This window comes from Streptopelia decaocto (assembly GCF_964273445.1).
Source record: "Streptopelia decaocto genome assembly, chromosome: 7".
NCBI lineage: Eukaryota > Metazoa > Chordata > Aves > Columbiformes > Columbidae > Streptopelia > Streptopelia decaocto.
In genome coordinates this window covers 24,397,700-24,424,286 of record NC_138661.1, presented here as the reverse complement: position 1 = coordinate 24,424,286, position 26,587 = coordinate 24,397,700, and the positions used below count along the sequence as shown (strand labels likewise).

At 41.9% G+C, this 26,587-nt stretch overlaps 1 protein-coding gene across 4 annotated transcripts in view; it reads left to right on the top strand.

Moving 5' to 3' along the window:
- Positions 1–2,949: 2,949 nt before the first annotated feature.
- ESRRB (estrogen related receptor beta) overlaps positions 2,950–26,587 on the top strand; it is a 132,083-nt gene continuing 108,445 nt past the window's right edge. Inside the window, exon 1 of one of the 4 annotated variants that reach the window (XM_082057786.1) lies at positions 2,950–3,047. Coding sequence is in view for 1 of the 4 variants with exons in the window: in XM_082057787.1 (XP_081913913.1) it covers positions 3,046–3,047 (2 nt within the window). In the remaining 3 variants the exon portion in view is untranslated. The remainder of the gene's footprint in view (positions 3,048–26,587) is intronic. The other 3 variants (XM_082057788.1, XM_082057787.1, XM_082057784.1) reach the window with 3 other exon arrangements.

Sequence of the window (26,587 nt, the reverse complement as noted above, 5' to 3'; positions counted from 1 at the left end):
CTGGTGTTGATTTTTTTTTTTTTTTTTTTTTAATGTATCTAAGGGTGCTTTTGAAATCTTCTGGCTTTCTTTTTGCAGAGTTTTGAAGTGGGCATTCAGTCTCACGGCCTCTACTGTTGGATTCATTCCCATGGAATGAAGAGGTGTTTGTGCACAGGGGTGCTAGCAGTGGGGCTTGGAGACTTGTGTTTGGTGTTTTATCTAAAGCAGATCTCTGGATTGCTGGGTACCCCAGTGAGGAGCAACTAAGGTCATACATCCCACTGTCTAAAGGCAGGAAGGAAGGATGGAGGAATGCTGACTCCATTCACAGTTCATCCATACTAGCTAACTGTGGTACGCTGGCAATTCCTCACCCCTTCATCCTCCAGGCAGAAGGTGGGATGATGTGGGACTAGTGCATGCCCAGGTCTTGCTCCACTGTGGATCTGGAATGCCAATGCCAGCACTGGACCTGGACCTGAGATGTGAAAAGAGCTTCTCAGCTACCTGATTGAGATGTGCCCAAAGTGTCCTCGTGATTTAGACTACATTGTGGGGTCCCCCTGGCCTTCAGTTTGGCCCATGGCAATGTAATGAGACAGGGATGATGCTGTTCTATACAACACAAGGCTGGATGGAGTAGTATTTGAAGAACTTTACATGTCAGTAATATAGAATCCCAAAAAACAGTCTGAGAGTGGTAACATGTTCAGGATCTATGTGACTAGGCCTTTGTTAAAGCTGAATTTTTCAAAAATGATTGTTGGATTTAGGTGCTCCTGTTTTGGAACCTTGATCTGCCATGCCTCAGCCTGATTATTCTGTGTACTGAGATCCTAAAATTCCTTCCAATGGCAATGGAAGTGTGAAATGTTTTACAGCTCTCGATATTATAGCCCAAAACATCTTGTACTAGCCAGCCCAAATGAGAGGGCAGAAATTCAAAATTTTCTTTGTTTGGTCAGGTAATTTTTTTATCTGAGATCCAACTACTCAACTACGAGAAGGTAAAGGACCAGAATCTGGCAGGGAATTGAGGATTTGTTTCCACAGTGGAGCTCAGTCTGTCAGATACATTTTTTTTTTCCCCTCTTCATTTGTAGGTCTTAATCTGTAGATATCAAAGTGCTTTAAAGTGCAGTGTTAAGTATTGTTATCTCTGGGTTTTTTTTTTGAAGCTGTGCATATACAACAGTGTTAAAGTGACAAGCCAGACTTCACACAGGACAGTGGCTCAAATGAGGAAAATACCTGAATGTCATGAGTCTTTGCCTAGTGCTTCTTCAGGCCCTTGTCCTGCAAGCAGGGCATTTTTTTTTTTAAGTGGTTGACTAAAGGCTACCAGTTTAGACACAAAGCATATTGACTAGAGGCAAATTATGCATGCAGCAGGATTTGGTCCCCAAAAGAGGAAATTACTTTATCTTCCCCCCAAATCATTAGCTTCAGTTGAACTGAGACCTTGGGTGTGATGTGGTGGGTCCTTGTCTTGTTTTTAGGACAGCTGCCCCTGTTGAACTAACTTTCTTTACTCCAGCAAGAGCAGCAGCTGCAGTGTAGACATGCCTAAACTAGCTTAAATAGTTCAGGTACTGTTGGCCCCTGAGCCAAAGAACCATGGAGTTCAGCATCAGCTTGGTGCCTGAGGATTTTGTCTTGCTCTTTATGAGTTCAGCATTTCTTTACCGTTTCAGCTGAAGCAAGCCTAGCAATATGTTGAAAAAAAGGCTGGTGGATCTGGTACACTGTCTGCACTAGTACTTTTGCCTGCAGAGCTGAGCATGATGCTAGGGATGATTGTAGGAGATAATGCCAAAGGTAGCAGTGTAGCGAAAGCTGTTTTGCCTCTTTCTGCCCACTGTTCTCCCTTTTTTTCCCCACCCTTCCCCTGGTATTCATCAGGAGCTGTTTTGCCTTTGAGTTCATTTGCTAGGAAACTTCATAGCCATTAAGGTTCTACTGAAGATCATGAATATCTAGGTGTTGGTGAAGGCTTGGGGAACCAGGAGCCTCCTGGAAAAGCTTTTGGCCTTGCTGGACTGTGGCTCTAACCTGTAGAGGTCAGATATGGAAAAATCCAGGACCATTACCCCTGCAACTATTAATATTAATGGGGACCAGGGCAGAAGCAGTCCTCATGGCTTCTCTTGAGTCAGTGCCTGGATGGTGGTCTCCCAGCTCAGCCTCTGCAAAAGAGCTGTGTTGAAATCTATAACTTGCTGGTTTTCTCCTGGCACTCAAGGACATGAGCAGGAATGATGCTCCAGGTACTTGAGAGCTAAGTAACCTCTGCTGAGTCAACAGGTGAGGTACCATCAATGTCCTCAGTTTTGTTTTTAGAAACAGCCTCATCAAATAGTGTTTGTGGGCAGAGACCCTAAGTAGGCTACCAAGCTGTTACATTGCTAACCTAGCCACTAGCCCTAGTTTATTCTGCAGCAGAAATACAAGCACACGTAGACCAACCCCCAGAACCCAACTCTGAACTCCTCTATCATCTGTCAGAACCCCCAACTTGTTTTTAAAATGACATTTATTTTTGTTAAATTGCAAGAGAGTTGGATGCAGTCAGGCAGTTGTGCTTTCCCTCTCCTTCTTTGTGCACTGAATTTTGTTCACTCGCTTTACATGCCTCAAGTTGCTGTAATGCTGCTGGGAAAGTAATTGCCTTGCACTTTCTCTTTCTGATGCCCACGGGTGACTGTGGGGGACTCCTCCCTGGGCACAGTGCAGAGTTAAAAGCCCAGCTTTTGCTGCTTTTCTTAAGACCTGGTTATTTCTTTTGTTTTCTTTTTTTTTTCCCTCCTTTTTTTCTTTTTTTTTTTTTTTTTTTTTTTTTTTTTTTTTTTTTGTCAGCTGCCTGTTATATCAATCACAGAGCTGGGATCTATTTATAGGTTGGGACTCAGAGTACTGTGTCCTAGTCACAAAGAGAGGCAGAGACGCAGAGGGGACTGTCGGCTGGTGCAGGCGGAACCAAAAGATATTTAATCAGCAATTAGAAACACCTGAGGGCAAGGGAAATTCTACTCCAGCCTAGAGCTTCATCTCTCAGCCTGCAGCATGTAAGTAGTGAACTTCTACCTTTTATTGCATTTATGGGGTTGTTTTTGTTTTGTGTTTGTTGTTGGTTTTCTTTTTTTTCTTTTTTTTTTCTTTTTTTTTTCTTTTTTTTTTTTAATACAAATGTTGCTCTGCACCAATCCTTTTATCTGGGCTAAAAATTATGGCAGCATCTTGGTATGGTTAAAGGTAGTAATTTTTTTTTCTATTTTCACACTGTCAATGGAAGGTCAGTGTGACCCACAAGGAGAAGAGTTGGTTCAGAACTTTGTAGAAATCAGGTGGCTTCACTATTTGAGAGTGGCTTTTTCCTCTGGAAATAAGCAAATGAAAGTTTGAGTGGAGCAGTTTTGTTTTGAGAATAGAAACAGTCAGGTTTGCTGGCATTCCAAAAAGGTCAATGTATAATGTAACTCTGCTTAAGGGCTTACCAAGGACAGGTGCTATTTATCCCATGCTGGTAAAGGCAAACCTGGAAACTTCAGCAGTCCTGTCTTAAAAGAACCAAGCGACACCCTTTTCTCTATTAAAAAAAAAAACAACAAAACAACAAAATGACACCTCCTCCCCCCCGCCATTTCATATCAAACCTTCTCTTACCAGGGAGATGAAATGAAGTTTTGCTTTTGCTGAATGCATTTATCATTGAGCAGTCGATGTTTCTTTAATTTTAAAAGTCTCAAAGCAACTGAAGTCTCTTCAATGACAAAAGAGGGGTGCAAGTCTTTGCGAAGTCGGTGCAGTGGCAATCAAAGAAGGAACTTACTCTCTCATCGCCAATGAGCTCCTTGCTTTAAAGCAGCCAAAATGCAAAATGTTTGAACAGTGATATATTTTTGGAGTATTTTTGTTAAGAAGTATATGAGGAGAGGGAAGACAATAATTAGTCAGAAATGGTTTCTTATTAATAGCTTTTTAGAATAACATTTTTGTCAAAACACAGACGTTTTTCTTGTTTCATATTTTTGCTTCAGAGTTTGGGTTATGTCTTCTACAAAATTTAGTTTTTATATTTATTTTTAAGTATAGAAAAATATCCTTAATTTCTTGCATTTATAATGTCTGCCCTAAAACATCAATATTACAATACTTAATTTCCATATGTAAAGTTTTTTAGTATAAATTTCTTATGAAATATATATTCTAAAAACTTTTTTCTCCCAAATTTACCATTTTTGAAAGTAAAAACAAATAAAACAAAGCTAAATTTGAGGAAATTTGGAGGAACAAGTGTCTAATAAAAACAATAATAAAACCAGAGCTGTCTCACAGTTAAAATATCAAGTCCTAAGAAAGACATGATAGCTGAATTCCCTGGACTGACTGTAGAAAGGTGATAAATAGAATTGTTCCTTAGCTCATTATTTTGAGTTTCTTTGATATATATTTTACAATACTAGAAGTTTTTAACTTAAGTTCTGGAAACAAAAATACTGAGTACACATTAATTCAAAGTTTTTAACCATTGGTATAAACACTCCATCTTTCAGCTAGAATTGTAGATATAGGGAAGGCCTTTAGGACAATATGGAAAAACATGGTGAATTTACATACACAAATAATGCCCAAAATGATCGCTACAATACACTGCTTCTGTAAAGCTCCCCTCCCGCCAAGTAAACCAAGACTGTCAGCCTGACCATTCTCATCATAAGAAGCTTCATTTTTATTATTAAGCCTTTTTGCTTTACATAAAATGAACATCTTTAAATTATTTAAGTCCCTTTTCTGTTTGTTATGGCATGATGTTACATTTATTGCCTCTCTGTGACAATGCAAGTTCATTGTGAAATGAAGGGAGAGCAGATTTTTCTGAAAGGCATTAAAGAAATAAAATTGCTGACTCTGTAACTAACAAAGAATCTATCATATAGTTAGTCTGAGGTCCCCCCAAAAACTGAAAACCAAGAGACATCATTGGAAAAATAAAAATTTAATATTTTTCTTCCCTACACAAACAGAAATATCAGCATGACTATGCTCGGGAATTACTGCAAAAACTCATTTACTGTATGTTTTTGTAAAAATCCAAGCATTCTTGAGAAGTTCTCCAAATATAAAACAAGAAAAGATTTAGTTTTAAGAATTTGTTTGGACTGTTCAGTAGTAGTTTCCATGTAACTGCTGGACTTTATCATTCTCTTTCAACTGCATGTAGGTCTTTTCCTCTGTTAAACCTGCTGTATGTTATATCTTTTTATTACTGCATTTGGAAAAAATAACCAAGTATCTACTGTTTTGTACTGTACCAATCAATGGTTTATGGGACAATGTTTATTTGGAGGGAGGGAGTTATCTGTGGTTAGGGGGAACACTGATGCATCATGTGGAACAAAGTCTTTGTTATTTAGTTTCTGCTTCACTAATGTTTTATGTTTTGTGGACTAAGCAGCTATCAGCCTCCAGATTGACTCATTCTATATGGTATAGTTTGTCATAGGGTTGTTGCATAATTTTTTTTTAATTTTCATTCCCTAAAAATGCAAAAAACCTATTTTGTTTCATCCTAGTTTATTTGTTTCTTTGACTGCAAAGTAATGATTGACATGCAGATTCTCTTCTTCACGCCCCTCCTTTCATTGCTGACTATGACATCTCTTGGGAATTATAAATAAAACCTGTGCCAAATCTGCTGCACAGGTGTCTAGAGTATAGCATGCTCAGGTGTCTCACTGTAAATCCTTAAAAATATGGAGTAAACACCAGCAGGAAAAAACACTCTTCTTGAAACAATTCTGTGTTTTTTAGGGGCCTTCTGAATAAAACCCCCAAAGCCAGCAGCCAGTTATTAAAGGTAGTGTAGCTATCTCTTTCTCTCTCTTGCTCGCTCTTACCTCTTTTATCACTTCACCTGTACATCTGTCCATCTATTTTTCATCTCTCTATTTTTACATTTCATTATGCTATGCTTGCTCTCCCGCTCTCTTCTTTTCGTTTCCTGAAGACACATTTCTATCTGGCACAGAAAATAAACTCAGATTGCGGGTAGTTATGTTAATCTAATTCAATCCTCTGTGGGTTAGGAGTGAAATTCTAATAGTGGAGCTGTTGAGGGCTTTTTTGTTAATGGCTTGGGGATTACATTGAGTTAAAGGCTCATTTCCTAATCAAACAGAGAGGGAGAGAGTGACTCCGAATATTTATGAGTCTCCCAGCGAGAGTTAAACATTGAACTCCAAAAGCAGGATTTCAGTGCTGCAGAAAGAGTTAAAACCCCTCAGGGCTGCTGTGGAGAGGGGAGAAGAAGGAAAAAAAAAAGGAAACCGGTTAAGCCATCAGCATTTTCAACTGCTGTGTAACTTCACTTTGCTGAGAGAAAATAATAATCTCACAGAGCTAAAATGGAAACTGTAGTGAGATATTTAAAACAAAGTCAAGTGATGCTTCAAAAAGGGTCTTCTTTAGTGAAGCAGGGTGCATGCAGCAGCCTAATAGAAAACTCCAAATACTCTTCAAAATAAGGATTGGAGGGTGGGCTGTCTTTTTATTATTAGTACCTGAAGACCTGATATATTTTTTCATGAGTTTTGAGTAACCTTTTCTTAAAAAGAGAGAAAAGAAAAAAATATATAAATAACTGTGAATGGTTCAATATCTAAATTGTTCTGTTCTGTAGACTGGCATCTTTCGAGGCATTTTTTTTTGTCCTTCAGTTTAGCTGGAGTCTTGCATCAAATAGTCTAGTTGGAGAACTGGATTAACTGTCTCAGGAATGATTGACCAAATTAATGCCTGATTGCTTTTGTGATGAGTTCATTGTACATGCTTGGGTAGACCCTGCTGTTGCTGGAAAAGAGCAGGCCTGCCTGCCTGCAGCAAGCAGAGCACCTCTGTGTTGCTAAGGCCTGGTGTTTTGTGAACAAGATAGCAGTAGGCTTTTTTTGCCTCAAGCTTGGACTTAGAAAATCAGTCTGCAGCAAGTGTACTGCACAAAATCAAGACCGTGCCATGATCCTGCCTTTCTTCTGTAAAGAGGTCCTGAAAATGAATGGGCATAGAAACCTGCTGTCTTCTGACACGTGGCGAAGTCCTATCTCCCTGTTCCTCAGTTTCCTGTCTGTAAGATGTTACATGGTTGCCATCAAAAGTATTCCAAGATCTACACAGAACAATCTTATATAAATCCCAAATGGTTGGTTCACCCACGGCAAAACCAGCAAATCACTGCCACAGGCGCATCTCTTCAAAACAAGAGGTTTTTGTGCTGTCAGTGAGAGACACCCCGCTCTGCTTTTTTTTTTAGTTTTTTTTTTTTTTTTTTTTTAAATGCATTTGGTACAAGCTAGCAAAAAGGTTTTCTGATTTTGGTAAGACAAACAGATAAAGGACTAACTTACCTCTAGTGTAACACTCAATAGTGTTGTTCTACACACTAGGTCTGAATTTGGTCTCAGTGACTCTTGTTGAGATGAAGCTCCAGGCTGATTACTCAAAAGTGGTAGACTTTGGCTGAAAAACTAAGTTACTGTTTGATTCTGGAGCCCTGTGTATTGATGGTCATCCTATATACACTGAACTTGGGTGGTTTTGCTGACATGTCTATCTGGGTGCAGCACCTTGAGGTAACAATTGGCACCTTGCCCTAGTTTAAAAGTTACTTAAAACTGCAACCTGATGTGGATGCCTGAGGCCCCTTTGTGCTCTGTGCCTGGACCTACTGAGGGGAGCACCATCAGCTACAGTGTACTTTATTAAATGCATTTGAAATACATAATAATTGTGTTATTTCACTCTAATAACGTGTACCCACAGCAAATCACTTTGAGACAGGAGCTTTCTGTGGCTAAGCTGAGCACTGTATAACATTTTTACCTACCTTCATCTTTTTCCCATCCCAGTTTCCTTTCTGTTTGCCTCAGCCTTTTCCTCTCCTGCCCTATTCTGCTGTGGCTGTGGCCTGGCAGTTTATACTCAGATTTCCCCTGCTGATCTTTCAGGCAAAATGCTCTTCTTTCTCCTCCTTCTGTCCTTTCCAGTGTTATGCTGAATCCTATGAATGACCTGCTGCTGTTTACCCTGAAGGTGTCTGCATTTCAGTGCAGCTTTCACTGGCATATATACAGTTTATGAAGAACTGGGGAACTAAAAACAGATTTTCGACTTTTCCACAAGCTACATAGAAAGCTACTGTGTTCCTGTTGTCCTCCATGCATGCCACAAGTACTTAAAAAAATATTTTATAGTATTGTAGGAATTTCATGGAAGGAGATACTGTGACTCTTTAAACTTTTACAGCACACGATTTAGTTGATGCGATGACTTCAATGTAATGACAGTTTTAAAGTCTCAGGACTCTTGAAAGACTCTAGAAAAAGGGCTGTGTCTTTAGGGAAAATTACCTTTTTCTAATGGGATAAAACTTGCAACTAAATATTGTTATTTGGATACAGGAAAACATATGCCCAGCATGTATAAGAGGGAAGCTTAAGTGGCTATTTTTATTCATTAAGGAGTTGCTGCCCTTTACTTTCCCTCAACCATGTGAGATGCGAATGATCCTGCTCACAAGAATTTCACGCTGCTCTCAGAATGGATTCTCTCTCTCTTCGTAATTGTGTTTGCTGGATCAGCAGGAAATGTACTCCAGAAGTTCTTGTTTCCCCAGCCTCCCGTGATCACTTCTTTGTGGTGGGCCTGAGGAAATGACCGGTAGCCATATACTAAAACACAGGCATTTCATCAACCTCCCTCTAAAGCTCACAGGACCTAGAGGGTGACTTTCTGGATGAGAAGAGAGGGTACATCTGTGACCAGGCCTGCCAGACAGCTTTCTTTTTGTTTGCTTTGTTCTCCATCCTCAGGCCTTTCTTTTCCCACAGGTCTCCTGGGCTTTTTAAAATTACAGTTACTCTCATCGGCAGATCTTTCTACTGCTTTCCTTTTAACTAAGAAGTTCTTCCCTGTTGCATCATCTCCTTATGGCATACTACAGGGGATTTCAACCTTTCCCTGTTGGTAATGTGAACTCATGTAGATTGATGAAGAGCTCATGTGAATATGATTTTCTCAGTCATACTTTTTGAACCCACAGTCTGTAGCACTGAGAGTATGGCAACACTGAAGTTATTACCATTGGCAAATGCTGTCTTTGCGTGGGGGAGGACAGCAAAGATTTTGTGAGTGAAGCATAGGCTAGGAAGGGATTCTTTGCATCAGCATCCTCTCTAATGCTTTACCTAAAAGTCATTCTAGGAGCCTGTGTGAAGCCCCACAACTCTTTAGATGGAAACTTCTGTGTACAGCTTAAATGTGTTCATGGCCAATCTTTAATACCAAGCTGTTTGTTTCACTGCTGTTATTTAATTCTATCTATGACACAGGCCCCCTATTCAGTCTAAGGTGATTCCCTTCACTGATGTGATTTGTTTTGCCCATCTTAAATGGGATTCTGGCTTGCCTGTTCATGATCTATGGAGAATAGAATGATCACAGCAAAACGCTTTGTGTTACTGCAGGCTCTGAGTACAGTCCTATGTTTTGCCTTTGGTAGCACCTATTCCCTTTTTTACATTGCAAATAATCACATGATTCTTCCATTCTTCCTGAGCTTTCTTCCCATACCTCTTACTCTCTCTTTACTATATAGGATTAAACTTAATTTTTGTGCGACTCTAAATAGGTTCTGCTGTTGTGACTGTCTGTAATGACTGTCCATGCCACCTACTACCTGTGCAGCCCCCTTCTGTGGGTGTCTGCTGATGCTCTGGGAGCGCCTATACTCCCTGCACAGAGATGTAAGGGCGGATAGAGAGTTATCGTTCCTTTGGGGCCCTCTATCCCATACAAAGAAATGAGATGCAAGGATGCTTCCATGTGCTCAAAGGGCAATATATAGATAGGTTGTTGCTGTGCTGAAGTAATGGGCCATACCTCCTTGCAATACTGTGTTCACCTGGCTACGTTACTTCCAGCTCTGTAGTCTCTTCTGGCATGTGGGCTCATGGGATGAGTGTTTAAGAAAGACAGAATTAATGGGGCTGCTGCTATGTTTGCAAAGGGTTAAGTGATGAGGCTTCAGCATCACAGCTTCTCCTGGGGAAGAAGGGCTAGTCAGAAGAATTGATTGTCTTGGCTTATTGATCCTTCAGGAAACAGGACTGAAGTGATAATGCTGTTCCTGCCACTTTGAGGCACTTTGTACCAGCAACATCCTCTGTTTACCTAGGACAGTGCAAAGGAAGAGCTGCTGTGTTGCTAACCCATTCCAGAAAAACCCCATGTTGAGTTTACCACTTGTCTGTCTGCTCCTAGGGAGAGGTCCATGTGCAGAGTGATAGCTCAGCAAGTGTTGTTAGTTTACGGTGCTTAATGGAGAAGGGCTGCAAATGGTGGTTTGTGAGTTACTATACTGAGTCTTTGCTGGCAGTGTCTTGATCTGTTGCATTCTGTGAAGTCTCAGGCTATCATGTCACAGGGCAACCATCTCTTCCACCATTTTCCCTCCTGTTGCCTTTCTGGCCAATTGGCACTCACTGTGCAGTTGGTCTTGCTTGTAAGCTGAAAGGGGGCAGTTGAGAGCTTTTGATCCTGTGAGTCCAGCTCTAACTTCTAGCCACCTGTGTGGGCTGATGGAGGCATGTTTTGTGCTGAAACTCCAAACCTGCCTTGAGAAGTCAGGCATTCCTTTTTGGCCTTAGGGTGGCAGAGGGAGAAACACCCACCTGCTACAGGAGCTGCTGGAGGAGCAGTGCTTTCTTTTTTTTGCTCAGCTGCACCACCCCTAAAGACACATGAAACATGGTCAAAGAGCACAGTCCAGCCCTAAGGGTCTGTTGGGTGCCCTTGTGCAACCATGGGCCTGTGAGAGGTGGGAGGGGGCATGTGTTCCTGCCCATTTCTGGGCTCTCAATTGTCCTTGTAGCACAGTGGGCTTGGGAAGCCCTCACACTGTCCCCCCTGAGGCACCAGTTGTAATTGGCTGATAGACTGGGCTTGGCTCACACCCTTAGCTGGACCATTACTGATAACTACAAGGTTTGGACTCTTACCTGTGGAAATAGAAGAGCAGCTTGCTCATCATGCTGTCTCCCTTTCTCTCTGCTTTGTGCCTGTACGTGCTTTGCACCCTTTCTGTACATGCTGTTGTATTTTGAGGAGTCTCAGGCAGGTCTCTGCAGCTTCCCATAGCCAGGTCAGAAGGCCAGGAAAGCTTCGGATGGTTTGGAGGGTCTTTCAAAATCTTGCACAAAGCCAGGAGGGCCAAAAAGCTATTGTGAAATGCTTCTTTATTAAGTCAGGCCAGCTTATATAGAGAGATACACAAATAACTTACAGAGCCGTTTAATTACCCTATATAGAATTTCTATACTTAATCTTCTTTGATGTTGCCAACAACTTTAAAGTCAAACATCAAGTAGAGTAATACATCTCCACCATGTGAAAGCAAATGATGAGAAAAATTCCAGGTTTTTTTTAAAAAGAAAAGTGTCTAGATCACGAGGTTTCAGGAAACAACTAAAAAGCAATGCCAACTATCTCCTTTAAAAAAAATTAAAATAGGGGGATGTGATAAGAATAACCACTAATGTATCATATAGAACATAATTATGTTTATTTTGGGACTTCATCAGTAGTTGAACATTTGAAGCTCCCAATACTGGGTTTAATGTAGTATGCAACACTGTATATTATGTAATGTAAAATTATTATCTACTACTTAATAAATCTCATGTTGTGACTGTTCTACTTCTTTTTAACTAGTTCTCAGACTACGGCTAGGAGTTATACTGGCAGCTTTGGCTGTTGCTTCCATTTTGCCCTCATTGTTTGCATCAAGGCACATTCACTACTGTTGGGGCTGCTGCATTTAGCCATGAGACAGCTTCTGTCTGAAGGTGCTTCCAATCTGATTAAAGACAAGACACTACCAGGGGGTAGAGTCAGTCATGAAGTCTGTGGCTAGAAGAAAGATGAGCATAACTGAGACAGGAATTTGTGGTAATGTATTGCTGCAAGTTTGGCTTGTTTGGAGTACAGGTGGCTTTGCTTGCTGTGCACTTAACTAAAAGGTAACAGAAAAGAGCATAGGCCTTTTCCTGTGTAAAACCTGCCTAATTCTTTACTTTGCAAAATTAGCACCTCCACTTTCTTAGCTAAGAAGAGAGCTCTTCTACATGTTCTCGGTTTCTTTATACTTGCTTGTGTGTTTTCTCCATTTTTCAAGTGCTGTAGTCATACTACTTTTTTTTAAAGTGCTTTAAATAAACCAAACAAAGCTGCTTTTTTTTTTTTTTTTTTTTTTTTTTTTTCCCCACATAACACAAAATTAAATTATGGGATTTATTGGCCTCTGAATCATTCGGTGGCAAAGTTATGAGTGCGTTCAAAAAGATATCAAAGAATTTATGGAATATGTGGACTCATCATATCAAATACACCTTATGGTCTAGAGGAGCAGCCTAAGCCACAGGCTGATAAGACAGTGGTTGTGGGGTCTGCAAGGGTGTAGCAAGGTGAAGAGCAGGGAAGACATACGTCTTTCGTATAGTCTTTCTCTGAGCATGTGTTAGTGGTTGGTATCAGAATATGGGACTAGGTGACTTCTTAACTTGACCTGGCAGATCTGTCCTTGCTGCATCTCTTGCAGCTGAAACTGGTGTTGTCACTCCTTGCAGATAGCTGAATTACTTGTTTACACGATACTCTGTTACAGACATGCAGCATCTGCATTTTGGAGTACCTGATCTTGCTTACCCTGTTTTTCTGTTGTTACAGACAGTGTTTCTAAAGCTGTGAACAGGACAGATAAGCTATGCCACTGTGAAAGCAGCAGTGAAGACAAGAAGGCAGCCAGGGAGCAAGGCTGATCTAAGCAGAAATGTGGCTTCCTGAATTTATCCTTTCTGAGGGGTGCTGTGTTCCTTCACACTGACTGGGTGGCTCTTGCAGTGGAATTTACAGAGCAGAAGTAGGTCCAAAGGGAAAGAGGCAATGGGTTAGACGATGCTTTCAGGTATTTAAGACCACATTATGCAGTAGCGGTGAGTTTGTTTCAATGTATAAAATCCCCTGCTCTGCAGCGCATAGGTCTGCACAAAGTTGTCACCTGATGGGTTTTGGTTTGGTGGTGTATTACATTGTAGTATCACCAGTTGTCTGAGGTTTCTTGAAGTAAATGAGCACTACATTATAATGCCCACCAGGGCCTTTGCCACTCTGATGCTTGTTTCTTAGAACTTCAACAATGGCTTCTGGCTTCATCTTTCCCATCTGTGGGTGAAGGAGAGTCTTGTGCCTGCAGTACCTTCCTTCTGCAGAGGAGCATCTGGAAACACCTTCCCAGGTTTTACCTGACAAAGGCAGTGTTTGGACAAGAGCAAGATATTTTGCTTTTAAGATGGGAGTCCAGTGGGACAGAGGAAGGACCACAAACATTTGTGCACTCAGTGGTTATATGGAGCAGCCTGCTCTGTGAGCCCAGAGTACTGAAAAAGTGCCCTGTTATCTGTTGAAAACAGTAGTGTGGTGTTTTAGCTTTCCCTCTCTCCCAGGATTTCATTGGCCTTCCCCAGAGCACCCATCTATAAACTTGTAGTTGTAAACCTGTGTAAACCTGGAAGCTGTCTTATGTAGTTTTGCTACTTAATGTATGTCTTCAGTAAAACATGAGTGCCTTGGGGCTTCTCAGTGAATTTACTTTCATGGCAAAGAATTCACCTCTGTAGTGAGAGGGCAGCTCTGCATTACTCTTGGGAGATAGGAGAGGCCAGGCAAGGGGCAACAGTAACTCCTACCTTGCTCCAAATGTAGATTGTAGTATTTTACATTGGTAGGTACAGACCCACATGAGAATCAAACCCAAAATCTTACACTGAAGTCTTGATAAGCACTTAGACCTGAAAAACTCATGACAGGCTGGAGTGTTGGGGCACCATGCTAGTTTTAGTTCTCTGTCACAGCCAGAAATATTCCCAATTTTCCTTTTTTGTTTTGAGCCTATCAATAATGTGGGGCAATTATGTGACTATGATGACTGATTTGATATGGTACAAACATCTTTTTGTACCATTTTCTATTTTAAAGCGGAGCCAAGCAGGAACTTACACTGCTAGTTTCCCATTCATCTGGGAACTGCTGCAACTTTGGTAAAGGCACGTTTCTGCGGAGAGAGGACTCAAGCTGCTAATTTGACTGTAGGAGTTTATTTCTGGAATGCAGCAGTGTTTCACCAATGGAGCAGCTGTCCTGGAAACACTTACCACATGGGGTCATTTTCCTCTCTGTGTGTAATCGACAAAGCCACCCCAGTTAATCTGAATCCTTTTAAGTCTCCTAAACTAGACCACAGGGAGTGCAGAGAGGTCTACAGGACTCTGACCTCCTTCACTTCCTTCTCCTGTCATTAGGGAAGAAAAAATACTCATATGTTTAAATGTTCCTTAAAGGGGAAGCCGATAATCTTTCCTGAGTGTGGAAAACTGTTTCTATCAGTAACATGCTACTGAGCTGGGGAGAGGCATAGGTCTCCATTTTATATGGATATTTTGTGATAGTAGCTACATCTGTCCTAAGTTTGCCAGCTATTCCACGTTGTTGAATCACAGCAGTCAGAGGTGGGAAAAGCTTCTTAAGTTATTCAATTATTTTTCTTCTGTCTGATCTGCCTTGCTTGCACAGCTTTCTTCCATCCCTGTTCACTTCTGGGATGATAGTTCCACAGCTCAATTCCTTCTGCTGCAAGAGAAATTTTCCTGGTTATTTGGTTTAAATGATTTTTTTTTTTTTTTTTTTTTTTTTTCCCCCTAGTTCTCTCTCATGTTGACCAGTTCCTTCCTCACTATTTCTGGTATTCAGTACTTTTCGGACATAAGCCCTAAGTTCTCCTTGCTTCTAGTAGGCTGTATGCTTTTCAACCCCCCCTACAACCTTGCAACAGCCTCTTGCTGTATAAACTTTTTCGTGGTTCTCCTGACAAGGTTTTACACTTTGAGTTTAGTGATTCCTTTCTTTGTCTTAACCCTGTCTTCTAGGCCAGGGTGCAAGGCTAGTCACAGGTAGCAGTTCTTTGTAGGTAGGAGGGCATTCTCTCTCAAGCCTGGAGAAGGGGTTTTTTTGAGAGCCTACTCCCGGGCAAGTGCTGCACCTGTGATCTGGGCTGGGCTTACTGCAGCGCCCATGGGTGTATCGCTGGAGCTCTGCAATGGGAGTCTGGATCTGCCAGGATTCAGGTGCTGCTCCTTCAGTCAGGTACTTGAAACTGAGAACACAAATTACTCTTGCTGCTGTCTCCTCTTTCCCCAGGCTGTGCTAGTGTAGGTTTTCAGATGAGTAAGTATGACTGGGGCTTCCTAAAAATTAACAATATCATTAAGGATTTTTGTACCTACAATAATTTCAGAAAGCGATTAAAAAAACAAACAAACAGAAATGACAAAACAACAACCAAATAATAACTGACTGAATTCAGCTAGAATATTTAAGAGTTTAATTTTGGAGTGAAGAAAACTCTAGAAAATATTCAGTGGATGCACAGTTTCTTTTTCTTTTTGCAAGTACTTTGCCTTTCTAGATGAGTGATGGGGTGAACATAATTAGTCCTGGGTCACCCTTACTGAAAGGTAGAATCTGGAGGGATGAAAAGGTTGGTGTGATCCCCTTAGAGAAAGGGCAATATAGATTTTCTTTACTGAGGGCCAAGGAGCAGAAAGTTTGTCTTCCTAACATTGTTTCAGGAGCTGAGGCTGAGGTTTGAGAGATGTAGAAAGGACAGGTGATCAGTTTTTAACAACAGCCTGCTATGATGCAAATCAAAGAGGGGGTTGGAGAAGAGCAGTGTGTGTCTTTAAGAAGCCTTTAGTAGGCAATAAAGTAGTAAATTGATGTATAATGGAGAAGAATAGAAAAATATTTTCCCCAATAGTATGACAGAGCCTCTTCTGATGGAAAATGGCAAAGTTCACTTGAAATTAAATGATGGATTTGTTTTATCTTTTCAAACTAGAATGGTGTTTAGGTAGCCAGTGTGTGAGAAACTGGAAGATGAAAGATTTTCCTCTCCCAGTTATGAGCATGTGTTACAGCAGAGTTCACAGCTTGACTTCAGGCTTCCAGTGTGCCTCTATTGAAAATGCCTACTGTTGTAGTGAAGGCAAACCTGGATAGTGAGGCAAACATATCGGGATTGACTGATTGACAAACAGCTCTCTTCACTCATTTTGTGACCATGATGTATTGGATTTATAGTATTTATTCTCATTTTCAACTTTCTCCGTGAAGCTTGAATAACATTACAAAACAATAAAGAAGATCTCTAAAAAAATAAATCTAATTTTCCTAACCTCCACCTACCCCAAATATTACCGAATTCAAGACACGGACAAATTTAACTGGCCACTTTTTCCTCTTGTTTATGAATCATGCACTGCACAGCCTTTGTCATTAGCCTTTATATGTTTTTTTATATATGCCTTATACATTCTGGAAGATGAAGCATGTGTCCTCTGGCAAAAATGGGTAGCTTTTCATAGCAAGGTTGTTGTAATATATAAGAAATTGCCTTATAAAAACCATGTATGAATCCTTTTATTGAAGCTTATTTGGAACAAACAAGTATTGCAGAGTAGACACAGTGCAAACTCTTCATAGTGAATGGCTTCAGCAGACCCAAGCAGATGTTGTCTTTGCACACATTTGTCTTGCTTTCTACAACTCTTGAAGAACCAAACGAATCTAAACAGATTTTAAGACAGACCTATATGACTCTGATGCTCTAGGCCTAACTGCAGAGCACAGGTCATTACAATCTACCTTGTAACTCCTTAACTTACCCAGGCACCTTCTCAACATTGTCTTCTAGAGAGACATACAACTTCAATTTAAAGACCTTGTGATAGACTATCCGGCGCGCTCCATAGCAAGTTGTCCCAATGGCCAGTTCCTGCTGTTTAAAAATGTCGGTCTTGCTAAGTGAAATGTGTCTAGTTTTGGATACCAGGAATAGTCTAATCTTATATCCTTTTAAAGCCAGATTGAAGAACTTCCCACTATTTTTCCTGACTCACAATTAGATCAAGTCACCCCTTAGCCTGTTCTTGGAATGAAATTTATTATGCTTCTCAGATCTCTCACTGGATAGACTTTGTTTCAAGCAGGTATTTGTTTGACAGCACCATGCTTTTCAGTTCAGTTATTTATGTCTTTCAATCTCATTCTGTCTCAACCATGTCATCACTTACCTACACAAAAGGGGAAATTTTCAAAGAAACATACTACAGATATGAGTACTTTCAAGAAACCATTTGATGTTGCTAATGGTTTCACAATTTTCACAAACTGCTGTAATGTGAGGGTCATATTTCATGTACAGGTATAAATCCAACACCTGGATTTATGGCAATCCTGCTTGTGGTCTGTTTGACTCAAACTAACCTTTTGGCATTTTAAACTCAGATCAGCTCCTCAATCTGAGCTGAACAAACACATGTGTTAATGCAAGGGAGGAGGCAGACAAAAATGGCTTGGGTGGGAAGTATGGTAGGATCTCCTTTTTCAGCAACAGAGGTGGATTAAAATGGTTCTGCAGCCTATGTAGAGAGACTTCATTTTTCTACAATCTGATTTGTAAAAGCTAAGCTCCTGAAATAAACAAAGAGGCAAGAACAATGTTCTTTTCTGCTCTTTGAGTGTAGCACATGTATGTTATTTGTATCAAATTTAAAGGAAAATCTATACTTCTGTAGAGGGGAGGAAGAGTTGTGATTCTTTCATTGCTAATTTTTAAGTAAAAATCTTAATCTAAAATCTCACAGAGAAAGAAACTTGGTATGGTCTAAAAGCCTTTGGGCTTTATCCGTACTGTATGTAGCAGACTGTACTTGTGTTGCTCGAGGAAAAATGTGGCAAAGAAATCCTGGGTTGGTTGCTTCTGTGTCCATACTTTCCCCACTTCGCACAGGAATAGATGGTAAGAATGAAGTTACTTCAAGGAAGTTGCACTCCCAAAGAAACAGAGTTTCACACAAAGCCAGAACTGGTAGCCTGTTGTTAGGGGCATGAGAGGGTCAGTCTCAGAGGGACTAGACTTTCTTCTGTCTTGCAGGATTTTAGAACATTTCATTATTTCTACCAACATCTCACCCTGACCTGCCTGGTATAATGCCTTGAGAAGGCCACCTCCTTTCATCCCCCTTTGCTAGGATATTAAGGCTAGTGAAAATCAGACCCTGTGAATGGATGTAGTAATGAAGCCCATCCATTAATCTCAAATGCAGGTGGCCTGTACATCCATAGTTGTACTATGAATTTTACTCCTATTAAATTAGAGTTAGATTATCAAGAGAGCAACTGTAAGTACTTTACCAAGGAATTCCCGAACCAGCTGGTAGATATATTGAATTGCTTGTACAATTGCTATAGCTGTAGCCATAAAAAAAAGTTACTTGGATTATGTAATCAAGGTAACAGGGCTTCATATATCAGAATTGCAGCTGATGGAGTGATCTGAATGATGTGATTGCTTGTGATATGGACAGTCTAAGATTTATGGAAATAGCTTCTCCACTGGTGTAAACTGGTACAGCTGTGGTGAAACCAAATGAGCTCTGCCACTGTACACCACATTAAAATTTGGCCCTTGGTGTCATTGCATAGATATTTCATTGCTTTTAAGTGGTCAGGTTTTGTACTTGCAATCGGTAACCACAGTGTTGTCAGCAACATAAAACAACCCAAAGCTTGGTACTAGCAGAGGGTTTTACTTTCAGACTGTACCTACGTTAGGGGAAATTTTCCCATCAGGAAAGTGGGACACAGTGGAAAACTGAATGAGAGAGTGTGGGGGAATGGTAGTAACAAGCAATTCCAACCTGAGCTGGCATTATAGCACAGGAGACCAAGGGAACAAAGTGAGGAGGTTGCAGATGTTTGCCTTTGTATGAGACTTGCTTGTGTTGTACACAGATGGGGCCCTGTGAAGCAGTGAGGTACTGCTCTTGCTTGGTACCGTTCTGGTGAGACTTTCAGCTCTGGGCACTAGCAGAAAAAAAGCAGAGGAAACTTGGAAGGTAGTAAGAGAAGAACAACAAAAATGATGACAGAGCTGGAGGGATTGTTTTTATGAGGGGAAGATCAAAAGAACTAAATATGTGGAGCTTGGCTAAGTGATGACTAAGAAGGGAACATGAAAACTACCTACGACTGTTTGAAGGATATAAACACTAGCGGTGAGCAAACAGCGGGGAGAAATAGTCTCTGAATTTGAAAGTCATTTTCAGTTCAACTGTGTTTCCACTCTTCAGTGCTCACTTTCTGTTAAGACTTGTGCTTTACTGAAAACCTTGTCAGGGAAAAGCATACTTGTATATTCAAATGCTTCAGTATCTGCAAGGGAATTCTGAAATGTAAATTCAAGCTTAAAATTTGAAATTTGCTTTAGCTTACATAAGTTACCTAGTGTGTAGTACATTGCACTAATCAATGGTATGCAAATTTTCTGCATGGTAAGTCAAACATGTAGTTGGAAACCATACTTTCAGTTTTAATATGGTACTTGTGTGCTTCCTTGATGAAATTACTTAGTTAACTGAGCAATGCAGAATAGGTTCCGAATGCTTTCTATCAGCTTTGCACAAAAAGGTGAGGCATTTGCTTTTTTTGACGGGCTGTATTTTATAAATGCATTTTGATCTCTTAGGAGAGGTATTTTTTTCTCTGACAAGAGTTAAAAGTGACTAGAGCTCAAAACAAGAGTGTGCTATATATATATAAGGGCTGTAGATGCAGTTTTATTAAGTTGTCCAGATGTGCTTGTGCACTGCAAGGGAGATCTTTGCTAATTTTTTGGTGCACAATTAATCAGCTGAGAAAGGGGAATTTAGCTCCAGTTGACCCCCCTCATGGACAGTCAGAGCAATTGAATTTAAAAGAAATTTCAGGATGGTTTTAAGAAAATGTTGTGTTAATGGTGAAATTTTCTCCTCCTGGAGGTCCACTTGTCATTTAAAGCACTTGGGCAAAGCAGTGGAAGCGGTTGCTGGGCAAGCCTCAGGTGAACTGACTAATTTGGTAAGTCGTTTTCAACTTTGGTGATTTGTGAATTCGGGCATTAAAATTGTGTTAATATTCGTCAACAGGCTTTTCTAAGCATCTTTTCCTGTTCATGCAGGATTGATGCATGCTGCCCAGCAAATGACAAGAAATATATGGTCGACTGTGTAGATATACTCTTTAAGAAAGTGCCCCTGGAAACAACTGTGTGTATGTATGCACACATGCGTCAATCCATACTGTACACAGAAACTACAGGCATTGACCTATGCAAACACACACCAAATTATCGCTTCCTATAAACAAATTAGCATGCTTTAAAAGGTGAAAAGCTCTATAAAATTGTCTGCCCTGTTGTTTATGGTGTGAGCGGAGGATGCACTACATTACAGAGGAGCTCACATTTCTCTCTTCTCCCCCCCTCTCTAAATGGACGTGTGCTCCGTCCGTTTCACCATTGTTCCTGCCAGCCCGATCCCAGCAGGGGTTCTCTAATTAGCAATCTCTTCATTTCCAATCAAAGCACAAAGCGGCCCCAAAAGCCTCTCTTTATGAGGGAGCTGAGCGGTGGCTGGGGACGTGGAGTGGGATAATTGCCTTCGCCACTGGCAGCAGTAAGCAGCCTGGCTAATTCATTATTGTAATAACTTTGCTTGTCCTTGGGGAGGGGGGGCTAGAGTGAGGAGGACTGAGCCTGGTGGTGCTAGCTGAGGACAGGGGGAAGGGGGAATCCAGCCAGAACTGAGGTAGAAGATGGGAGCAATTGGCAGGAAAGGAGAAACTATTCAAGATTTTTCTGTCTGTCCCCCTAAGTAATTGGAGGGTGATGTTAATTTGTGCCATGACAGCCAGTGCTCCCTGAACAAGACTGCTAAGGGCAGCCTTCTGCTCTGCCCTTGTCGTGTTCTGAGAGAGGGCCGTCTGGAAAGGTGTGTAACTTGGCCCCAGGACTGCTGGTGATGCTGGGGCTTGGTAGGTGAGGAAGACTTGGGGGTTGCCTCTCAGTCCAGATAGGAAAAGTTGACACTTAAGCATTGAGATAAGGTTGAATGACTGAGCTGCCCACACCCAGAAGGTTTTGGCTTTCAGTGAAGCACAAGAAGTCACCATTCCTTGAGCAGTGACTGCATGTTGTATTTCTTCAAAGGGGTTGGGAGCTGGCAAATCCTGTGGCAGAGCTTTGTTCTTAACTATTGTCTCTTTAAAATACCTTTAATCATTTACCTGTGTTCATGTGGGCTTTGACTTTGATGGAGCTGTGTTGGTTTTTGGTAGCAATCACGGCTCTGCTCTTGCAAACAGACCCACCAGGCTGAGATGCCAGCAACTGCCAGAGCTGCTAAAGGAAACAGGCAGCGGTGGTGATGACTTCCTCTTAGTTGAAGAGAAATGTCTCTGTGGAAATTGTGGCAACCAATAGTTAGAGTCACACAGTGCCTAGACTCTTAAAATAAATTGTTTTCTTTCCTTGTGTTTCCAACTGCTCAGGAATAAGAAAAAGCTTGAATCCCTTTCCTGATTGCTTAAGAGGCTATGGATCTTAAAGACCTTTTGGTAGATAAATTTGGGACAGACATTTCAAAGGGCTGAAAGACATCTGACATACTGGCATAAGGTTGAGAGGATGCCAGAATATGGGCAAAGGTGGCTGAATTGGAATAACAATGGGCAGTTTAGTCTTGACTTCACTTCTAGTCTGAGACCCTAAATTGTTGCATTGTTAGCAATTGCTTGTGGAGAGGTAAGAAATTGTGGCAACGGGCATGAGAAGGAATATTAATGATCCAATTTCCAGCTGGGTTCCACTCCAAGGCCTCGCTGGGTGATGTGCATTTTTAATCATAACAAAACCGGAACAAGAAGGAGTTGTTTGCAGCAAGGCAGGTCTGTGTGGGGAGCCACAGAGTGTGACACCATCTCAGACCTTTGCCTGCTGCTCAGAGGAGGCAGTCACACAAGGCTGCTGTGCTTGAGTGCCACCACAAACTAGGTTGAACTGTTGCCACATTAAAACCTGGATCACTGCTAGAAATGGACCGAGGAAGGAGTCTATTAATTGTCTTGAATGGCCTAAAGCTCTTGACCAGAAGAAATCACTGATTTCGACTGGAGCTTTGAATCAAAACTGGCCCTGATCCAAAAAGGACAGAAATAGAATTGCTAGATGCTAGACAGCATTGTGCTGTATCCATGCTGAATTTCCTTCTAGCTTTCGCAGTCTTGATTGTTTCTGTGGTAGAGTCTTCCCACTTGTTTGTGTTTCTGGAAAGTGATTTCTCTGACTTTCAAGGGTGTGCAGTTTGGCTGAATGATGTGCCCAACAGCAAGACTGCTTTGATCCTTTTAGTCTTAGAGACACAGAGTTTGAGGGAATCTGGGAGAGCCCTGGAGGTTTTCTTTGTCCTCTCAGGTGCTTTTCCTTCTGAGCTTTTAGCCACAGAGGACTTCACTGTACTTCTTTGGGACCCCATCATCATGTGGTTCAAGCAGCCAGTAGGAGTTGCTGTTGAGGGGCATGAAGCTTCCCTGCCTCAGGCTAAATATTCTGTGATCATTTAGAACTGGGGTCATCAAGCTCTGTGCTTGATACACATTTGAGAACGTGCCAGCTATGTACCCTAACTTACCTGCTAAGCCTCAAGCTCTGTGTCTTGGGGTGGGTCCCTCTTTACTTGTCCTTCATCTTTTACTCTGTTTTGGTGACTTGTGTACCTGCTTTGTCTGTAGGGTTAAATGGCTAATAGTCACACCGCTATTTTAGTCTCACAGTTGTCTAGTGTATGTGAGAATATGGTGCAGAAGTACAGCCTTTTTGTGGCAGAGATCTCTGACGCAACTCTGAGGAAGAAACAGCAGCAGCTTAACTTTCTCAATACGGGATGCAGAGTGCACACTAAGCAGGACAGTCATCCCACCCAACAGAGGGCAGATAAGTATCGAGCAGATACTCTCTCCGTACACTGCATTAGTTCTGGGAGGAAGAAATACTTGTCTAACATCCCCTCAAGTGTATATTAAGGCCAGAAGTAAGTACTCTTTCCTCTTGGAGTTCTCAGCAGTCATTCAGTTGCTCCCCTACATGTTAGTGGTAAGCCAAATGAGGGAAGAGAGCTGATGTACTGCATGCCTGGCTTTTGTAGCATCATGTTTTGTGTATCTGGCAGAGGAAAGAAGGCTGGTGTTTGATATCCCAGAACTCTTGCTCATTATTTTCGAGTAAACAAGGTGGGGAATCTGGAAGAGACATGAGTAAACTCCTGTCCTGGTTTTTATCCCATTAAACTGGGAGCTAGTGTTCTCTAGGATGGGTTGTGCTGACGTAGCCATCTGTATTGTGCTGGCTGGGATTAGAGCATTGCTGCAGAAAGATGGGACGCTTCTGTCAGAGAAGGAGTTTCTGAAAGAACACAGACACCTGCAAAACCAGAGCCAGCAAGGCCACTTGTGTCTGCCCCAGCTCATGCCTGCTGCTGTGCCAGGGGAAATTCCAGCAGCTTTAAGACTTCTCTTTTCCTTAGGAATAAAAGTTCCATGATTGGCACAAGAGCTGTTTCACCTGAGGAAGGGAATTCAATGAAGTGGGTGAGGAGGGAGTGGGCATGGGAGGAGTTGCCTTTCAACATCCACAGTAGATGCTGTCTCAGGTGTAAGTGCCATGGTTGGAGGACAGAGAGAGGGGTTTGTACATGTTGTGTTCGTGCAGCAAGTCTGGCCCTGAGAGAGGCACCTTTCCACTTGGCAAAGCTGCCTTGCTGCTGCCGCTTGACACCCAAGCAGCTAATGTGCCTCCTCCGCAAAAGGCTTTGGTTTGAAATGTTGAAAACTGCAATTCTGTGTGTGCATATGTGTGTGAAGGGGTGGACATTGAATGGGCAGTGGTCTCCTCCTGCTGAGGGAGGGGGCTGCCAAATGGAAATAGCTTACTGTGATTTTACAGGTGCTTTTTGGGGAAGATAGATACCATTTGCTGAGATAGGTGTTTGTTGCCCAGGCAAAACTCCCAGGGTATTTGCAGCAGCTCTACACAGTCTGTGTGTGTGCGGTAGGTTTGCGTGTGTGCATGTACATGCTTGTGTATGCCTTTATTTCCATGCTCCAGCTGCCTGCCTCTGATTTAAGGGCAGGTTTTATTCCCCAGATGCCTCAGGGCTCCTCTTTTCTGATTGCATTAAAGTCTCCGTAATTCTCCCCTCATTAATGATTGGCATATTTTTACCTCTCACTAAAGGAGCTTGGAGGCAACTCCCGTGGGGCCCTGCTCGCCAAATGAAACAATTTCATCCTGCTCCAGAAACGCATTAAAAAGGGTTTGTCAGGATCTTATCGCTAGTTAGGGAAAGCTAATCAAATTACTTCTATTTATTAGCTGCCACAGCAATGTGTCATTCCATCAAGTACAGGTACTGGGACAGGCAGGGATTGCATGGAGAGCTCTGTGCATCCAGTGCTGATGCCTTGTTCTGCACAACAGCATCTCTTGCCAAGGGAGGCCACAGGGCCAAGAGAGGCTGTGAACTTCCCAGCACCAGTGCTTCTGCCACCATTCCCAGCAAGACCTCCCCTCTGCTGCCCTTCTTCACTCGTCTTTTCCAGGGGAGTCTCCGAAGTCTCTTCCCAGTAGCACTTGTGAGCTTTTACCATTAAGCTTGTTGCTTCTGCATTTGGTTGATCACTTCTTGCTGTTACTATTTTGCTATGAACCGTTACTTTTGAGAAGGTTTGGGTTTTTTTGTGAGATTAACTCTGTATTAAACCAGTACAGCAATTATTTGTTATTTAATTTCTCTTTGGGACTGAGTTGACCAAGGGGACAGTGTGGCAGGCTTATGGCAATTTGGAAAATAATAAATATTAGTACTTTTTTATTTTATGAGGCTTTTAGAAAACTTTTTTTTTTTAAAGTTTTTTGTTTGTTTTGATTTTGGTTTGTTTTTTGGTTTTTTTTTTTCAGTTTTAGTCTGGAAAAGTAAGTAAAATTGGAGGAGCGGAAAAGGAACCAACTGAGGCTTTATAGAATAAATGAGGTTCCAAGGACTTAGCTGGGACTCTGAAAAGAGCACCAGCTATTGCTGGACTGATGCTGATGGCGTGAGCCGTAGTGGTTTGTGGAGCAGAAGGTGTGAAATCAAACAGATAAAAGCTCACTGTTTTATTGATTCTACATGTGGAACATGCATTTCCCTCATGCACATACACAGTGCACTTGTATTTGCAACCATGTAGGCACTCCTGTTCTTGCACATGATCCTAATTCCCAGTGTGACTCTACCTCCTGTGGGCTTGCTCAAAAGGGACATGAAGGTGCACGTTCAAAATGTAGAAACTATAAATCGACTTCCATCTCTTTACTGTTTCTTTCATCTTGAAACTAAGAGAAACAAAATCTCTGGTGTTTCGGATAAATATGAATTTGCCAGTGAAAATGGGCTTGTTTCCATGTAAAGCTGATTTCATATTAGGGGAAAAAAGAAAAAACCCTCAAGAATAAAACCATTTAGTGGATGTATTTGCATGAAGTGTGTCTAAATATAGTTATGGTGATTCAAGATGATGATATTGCTCTACATTTCATGTAAACCTTTGCTGTTTCATTTTGTGCATACCAAGAATTTCACCTTAGCACGAAATCCTGGGAGAACAGTGAAAACATGCTCTTCCCATGAATAAGTGTCCATGTGAACACAGCAGTGTGCACATCATGCGTGGTGTTGGTTTCACTGGGGGAAGGTTTGTGCTGGTTCTCAGCATTTTGCAGTGTATGTTCACACACGCACACTCTGCGTGTGCATAGGAATGATGGAGCAGTTAGAGGTTTGACAGCATTCTGGCACTGCAAGCAATGATTTCTGGAGCTTGGGTTGGTGTGGAGCAGGCAGGTGCCCCAGCTACCATCACTGTGTGTATCCACTCTGCAGTGTGCGTGGTTGTAGGGGTGCTGGGTGCTGTTGCTGGGAGCAGTAGCATAACAGGACTGGAGGGGGAGCCCAGCCCCACCACCCCATGCAGTGAGCCATGCTCCAGCATCCTCATTATCCACACAGTTCAAAAGGCAGTCCTGAGCGGTCCGTCACGTCCCACAAAAGGCTGCATCGATTGGTCTGTTGGAGCATTTCCCGGGGTCCTTTATATCTCTTTGCCTCGTCGTCAGTAATGAAGAGGCCGAGTGCAGGGAGAGTCAGCAGACTCCCAGCTGCTGGGATTTCTTCATCTTCTCATCAGGATTTTAATTAGACACGTCCGAGAGGGCAGCACCGTGTGAGGGCGGGCGGGAGCTTTATCAAGCAGGCCACATCTTTAATTACTGTTTACTGACAGATAACAAGGGAGGGGAGGTGGCAGTAGAGATGGTTGTAGGGGGAAGCAGGGAAAGGACGGCAGTTCCTAGGGTGTGCGCTCTGCAAAGAAGGCCTCTGCTAGGGATTGAGTGGAAATTGTTCCCCCCTCCCCATCCTGCCATGCTGTTTACCTGTTGTCAGAGTGAAAAAGGTTCCCCTTGCCCCTTTCCTAGGGGGCAGAAGACAGATCTGAAAGGTGTTAAGTGGTAAGGGCCAGAGACACA